Here is a 5,899-nt window from a genome sequence, read left to right as displayed (position 1 = left end):
ACAACCCGTGCTCTCGCTGTCACGCATAGCATTCACCAGACATCGTGTCCAAGAAGCTTTTAGTGAACAATTTTGTTTTTTACAAAAATAAATAAAATAAAACCACATGCTATTGTGTTTTTACGAGGATACATGTTTTTTGTTTATGAGTTCATCTAACTTTTAGCCGTATTTTTATTTTTTGAGCAGTAGTTTTTTTAGCAGGCATGAAGTTCTGAATAAAATAACCTCACACTCACAGTCAGCAACCGAATTGTGTTTTAGGGCAGTCGCAGATCGAAACATGTGCACGGAAGCGATTTGTCCTCCCGTCATCGACAACACATGACCGGAAAGCCCAAAAGGCCCACGCATTTCCCGTCGACGGACAGCAGTAAGTAAAGCGCAAAAATCCAAAGCAAGCGGGAAGGAGGAAGGAAAGCATTGAAACCTCCAAACACCCACGGCGAAATACTTAACGCCGTCCCCTCCCTCCACTCGTTTCCCTTTTCTTTCTTTTCTCCCACGTTGCGGCGCCTCCCCTACTCCAACCCCACCCCACCCCCCATCCACCGCGAGGGTTTCTCTGGGTTTTATCCCCCCGCGCCGCGCCGCGCCCCGCCGGACCGCCGCCATGGCCCCCGCCGCCGACCGTATCCTTTTACCCGCCGCGCTCGTCCGCTGGTTTGGTCGCGCTTTGTCCCCCCTCCGAATTTCCGTTGGGTCTTGCGGGTGGGTGTCTCCCTGTCGGGGCGTTTCGCACGCGGCCGGATCTCCCGGTGCCCGGTCCGGTTCCTCCGGTCCCGTGGTGGCTTCCGTCGGGTTCGGGAGGGGTTCGCCCGTGGAGGTTTTCTGATTGGCGGTCCGTAGGCGTGCTCCCTCGCCGGGCCGGAGCCTAGGCCCTAGGGGATTTCGTTTCCGTGCGTTTCGGGGGTGTGCTCGCTCCTGCCGCTTAGGATTTCGGTCGGCCGCGCGGCTTTTTTGCAGGGGATCTTTGCCTGTTTGGGTTTCGGGCGTGTCCGCATCGGTTTCCCCTTGACATGTGGTGGTGCAGACGCCGCGGATTTGCTGCGCAAGCTGTCGCTGGATCCCAAGGGCGTCGTCGCCGGCCAGGGCAAAGAGGCGCAGAACAAGGTATGCCCCGCCGCTCTCTGTAGCCTGCACCATCTCGTTGCGTGGCCGTCGTGATGGTGCTGTAGTGGGCGTTCCTTAGTCTGAATTTGTCTCACGGTGCAGGTCTCGGCAGCGCCCAATGGCAGGCTGAACGGCGTGGTGGCATCTCCAAGCCCCCAGGTGTCGTCGGCGGGGCAGTGGCCCGCCATGGGGCAGCAGGATTACAAGAATGCCAACATGTATGGTGCTGGCGCAGACGCCTACCAGTACTACTATGGAGGTGAGGCACCAAGGCACCATTTAGTCTGTTGCTGTCTGTTTCTGTTGAATTACACTTTGCAGTGCCAATTTGTAGTTAAATCATAATTGTTTGGTGATATTCTGATGGAAATGCCTTTCGGGATTGCAGGCTGGGGTGATTATTCAGTGTATGTGGGCCTTGACGGAGCAGAGCCACTTAACCCTGTGAGTGTTATATCCTCTACTTTACATACCTTGCAGACACCAGGTTTTATCTGCTTTCCTCGGATGGCCGACCCTGCAGAACTAATCGCCACTGTAAAGAATCTTGAAGATTTTTGCTGCATGTCAAGTGTGCTAGGATGACTTAGTTTAGCCTGTTGGTTTTCTGCAGGGTGTTTATGGGGACATGTATTGCTATCCTCAGTATGGTGTTGCTTCATCTGGGTATGATGGGCAGCAGATGTATGGGTCTCAGCATTACCAGTACCCGTCCACGTATCACCAGCCACAGACTACTAGCACCACTAAGCCAGCATACAAGCCCAATGCTGGCAAATCAGATCCTTTACCTCAGAAGGATGCTTCTGCTGCACCTGCTGCTTATCAGCAGCCTGGATTACTGGTTGCTTCCAAAGCCAATTCAAACAGCACTGATAGCTCAACAGGTCTGAAGAAAACGACATACCCCGTGAAACCAAGTGGGCGTTCAGCTAGTTATCAGAACCATGGTGACAAAGCTGCTTATCCATCGTATGGTGGTCATACTCAGCAGAAACTCTCTGTTGGAAATTCTACATCAACTGCTTCTAATCCTAAAACCAAGGTACAGTCGAAGAATCAGAATTCATTACCGCTTTGTCATTTCTGGTGTGCATACTGTTCTTCCCCAGAGAGCTATTTCTGTGTAGCTTTCTGGTCTTTGTTCAGATGCATGCATCACAGATTTTCAGCAACTATGAGTAGCTATATATTTTCAACAATTTTGAGTATTGCTGCTTGTTGCTAGATCCTACCAACATGGTTTGATACGGTTTGTGAAAGCACCGATTTGGATGGTATATGTCTTTATGATATATGTAATTGTAATTAGCTGCGTATATCATTGTGGTTATCTGAGGGGGCACAGACAACAATTAATTTTGCCAGGTCAAAGTGAAAATTTTGTATTCTGCATATCTGCAAGCTCATATGTTTTATGTATTGAAATAGCCTGTTCTTAACATGGAGACATATCTTCCAGGGTTTGCTTGGGCAAAACTTAGCAATGGGGCCACAGACACCTGGGTACATGAGTTCGATGTACTCTAGTGTCATGTACAATGCAAATGCATATGGACCTGACTATTGGTATGGATCTCACCTCTATGGCTCTGGTATGTATGGTGGGTGGAATGTACCGTCAGATGGAAAGTACAAGTCCAGAGGAAATACCTATGGATCACACCGTTTCGGTAATGAGAACATAGATGGCTTGAATGAGCTGAAGAGAGGGCCAAGAAGCACTGTCATTAAAAATGAACAGGGTGCTGGAGAAGCTGCTGTTGCACCTGCGAAAGGACAGGAGCTTCCTACTGGTGATGCCTCAAATACAGTTGTGCAGGATCAGTACAATAAGGCTGACTTTGTTGAAACTTACTCAGATGCCAAGTTCTTCATTATAAAATCATACAGCGAGGATGATGTTCACAAGAGCATCAAGTACAATGTTTGGGCAAGCACCCCCAGCGGAAATAAAAGGCTTGATGCTGCTTATCAAGCAGCTAAAGACAAATCAAGCAATTCACCTATATTTCTGTTGTTCTCTGTAAGTGCATAATAGTTATGTGCTGCTAAAACAGCCTGTTTTTTCTATCTGAACAGTCTTCATAGTGGTTGCTGATCTGATGCATCTTTCCTCGTTCCTCTCTTTTTTTTTCAGGTCAACACCAGCGGTCAGTTCATTGGACTTGCCGAGATGGTTGGCCAGGTTGATTTTAACAAGACAGTTGAATACTGGCAGCAAGACAAGTGGACTGGCTGCTTCCCCGTCAAGTGGCACATTGTAAAGGACATTCCCAACACTCTACTGAAGCACATTATTCTTGAGTATAACGAAAACAAACCAGTGACGAACAGCAGAGATACCCAGGAGGTGAGAACTGTAAACTTCTAAGTAAAGTCTCTGGTGGTGCACCATGGCAGTCTTTCAGTGCGCTTGCATCATGCAATATGAACAGTGATAGATCACACTGTGTTCTATTAAAAATTGACAACTTGTTCTTTAAAATTTGCATGTTTAGCTCTATGAATGCTGTGCTCAGCAGGTTTTTGACCTGCTTTCTCGTGCTGTCTACAGGTTAGGCTTGAGCAAGGGCTTCAGGTGCTAAAGATTTTCAAGGATCATGTCTGCAAGACATCCATGTTGGATGACTTTGGCTTTTATGATAACCGTGAGAAGATAATGCAAGAGAAGAAATCCAAGCGACAGCAGCAGCCACTGGAGAAGGTACATGGATAGCAGCATACTTTATCTGATAAACTGGTGAATTTTATGGCTAGATAGTTTTGTCTGCAATTCTTCATACGATACACTGTTTTGGACCTCCCAGAAGTCTGAACTACCGAGAACTACCTCAGTGTAGCATATGAGTGCCTTTTACTTTAGCATGTAAATGTTTGCAGCATATGTGTGATAAGAGGACCACCTGTTAGTCTATATTTGTTTTCTTGTAATGCAATTTTGTTATGGCAGCTTGATCCTGGTGAATTCCATGGCATCCTTCTGAAATTTAGTACCTAGGCTAGTCTGATTACAATCAAGTTTCTTTTTCTTGAAAAGATTCCAAACAAGCTTCAGCTCTATGAAATGCTGGACTTACTTGAACATCCCTTACTGGTCTTGCAGATCATGAGCAAAAAGCCGCTTTCTATCAACAACACTGAAAACCAAGATGTCGATGAGAAGCAGGGGATCATGAACAAAAAGCCGCTTTCTACCAGCAACACTGAAAATCAAGATGCTGATGCAAAGCAGGGGCTGCAGGAGCTCAAGGTCCTAGGAGAGAAAAACCCTGTGGTGGAAAATGGTGTGGCGGCAGGGGCTGTGAATGGTGTTGCCCCAACAGACGCAAGCCCGGCAGCGGCCGCAGTTGGCTGTTGATTTCCGCTGCTCAAGTCATTTGATCATCCATTCGAGGAGCACAGCTTATACAGGGTGGAGGAAGTTGGCTGCGGGTGAAGGAATTCAAGATTCTGCTAGTTGGATATGCTTGTAGGCTGCAGAAAGGTGCAAGTCCGAGGCGATTCATGATTTGATCAGAGACTTTTTTTTTTGCTGGTTCTGCTCTTCTGTAGTATCTTCGCCGTTGCTGTGCTCTGGTGGTTGGGGGTGGGTAAGGAGATTAGAGGTCAGTTCTTGTTCTGGTGAGATGTTTTCGTGTTCCGAAATGGCTTTAGGAGTTGTACCTAGGGGGTTTGAGATGTGTAAGGCTTGTGCAACCAACAATTATGATTGTGGTGCATCTTTTATGTTGGAAGTGAATGCTAGCAGTTTTCAGCAGCCATTGTTTTTTTCATGCTTTTCAGTAGATTATTTTGGCTGAGATGAAATTCTTCTGTTGTGGTGGCACCAAGGTAGCAGCAAAGCAAGATTAGACGAAGAGTATGATGTTTTGGAGGAAGTCTGTCAAAACAACTTAACTGTGAGGCTAAGCTTTAGCCTGTCTTTTGCGGTTGTGCTATATTAAGTAGGATTCAGCACCAAAACTTGCTGGGGCCAAGGCTTCAGACTGCAATTCGATTCTTCTGTCCATAATTTCTGGACATTAGTATCATGCATCAAGAGTTAGACAAGGTGCACATTGTAAGACTATTGCTGGTCTATAAAAATATACATCTCTGGACTTTACTATCATGCATCAAGAGGAAGAAGCAGTCAGGCTTATTTTTCAGTCATGTCAGCCCTACCTCCAGATGAGGAGGTACCAGTACTGGTCGTTGCTGAATCTGATGGCAAATAATCCCTGAAGCTTCTGACTGTAGCATCCAGGACATTTCCTGATGCTTCAAGATTGTACTTCCTCCGTTTCTAAATAAATCTTTTTAGAGATTCCATTACATACTACATACGGATGCATAGACATACTTTAGAGTTTAAATTCATTCATTTTGCTACGTATGTATTCCATAGTGGAATCTTTTAAAAGACTTATATTTAGGAACGGAGGGAGTAGATGCTAAAAATCCCTCCAAAATTACTCATCAGACGGAGTAAATTGCATGAAGGTGCCACAATTGAGGCATTGGAAGCAGATTGGTACCAAGATTGATAATTTTTTCGTGTCAGTACCATGTCTGGGGCGATACGTTGCAAAACAGACTAAATCCGGGGTTTACACGTATTGATGGTGTATGACGTTGTATCTGACCGATTGGGCCCGCCCGTCAGTTGCCACTGGCTCGAACCGTTACTTCCTGGGTCGGACGGCCGGTCGGGTCGTTGCTCCCTCCTTTCTTCCTCCTCGTCCCTCCCTCGTCGCTGCGTGCGTCCTCGCCGGCCGTCGCAACACCACGCCGTCGCAACCAT

At 46.8% G+C, this 5,899-nt stretch overlaps 1 protein-coding gene across 1 annotated transcript; it reads left to right on the top strand.

Annotated features, from left to right (window-relative positions):
- Positions 1–485: 485 nt before the first annotated feature.
- Positions 486–4,873, top strand: LOC123452642 (YTH domain-containing protein ECT3-like). The gene is made up of 9 exons (XM_045129339.1): positions 486–632; positions 1,034–1,113; positions 1,216–1,372; positions 1,502–1,557; positions 1,727–2,158; positions 2,576–3,139; positions 3,254–3,466; positions 3,671–3,820; positions 4,220–4,873. The coding sequence occupies exons 1-9, from the start codon at positions 614–616 to the stop codon at positions 4,472–4,474; spliced, it is 1,926 nt and encodes a 641-aa protein (XP_044985274.1). The 5' UTR covers positions 486–613; the 3' UTR covers positions 4,475–4,873.
- The last annotated feature ends 1,026 nt before the right edge of the window (positions 4,874–5,899 follow it).

The sequence above is a fragment of the Hordeum vulgare genome, chromosome 5H, assembly GCF_904849725.1.
Source record: "Hordeum vulgare subsp. vulgare chromosome 5H, MorexV3_pseudomolecules_assembly, whole genome shotgun sequence".
In the NCBI taxonomy this organism is placed as follows: domain Eukaryota; kingdom Viridiplantae; phylum Streptophyta; class Magnoliopsida; order Poales; family Poaceae; genus Hordeum; species Hordeum vulgare.
Note: the sequence above shows the minus strand (reverse complement) of the source record. Positions and strands in the feature narration are given on the sequence as shown.

Bases quoted from the DNA above. Each gene is read 5' to 3' on its own strand.
- LOC123452642 (XM_045129339.1), top strand. The intron at 3,140-3,253 runs GTAAGTGCATAA...TTTTTTTTTCAG, and splicing joins CTATATTTCTGTTGTTCTCT to GTCAACACCAGCGGTCAGTT. The intron at 3,467-3,670 runs GTGAGAACTGTA...TGCTGTCTACAG, and splicing joins ACAGCAGAGATACCCAGGAG to GTTAGGCTTGAGCAAGGGCT.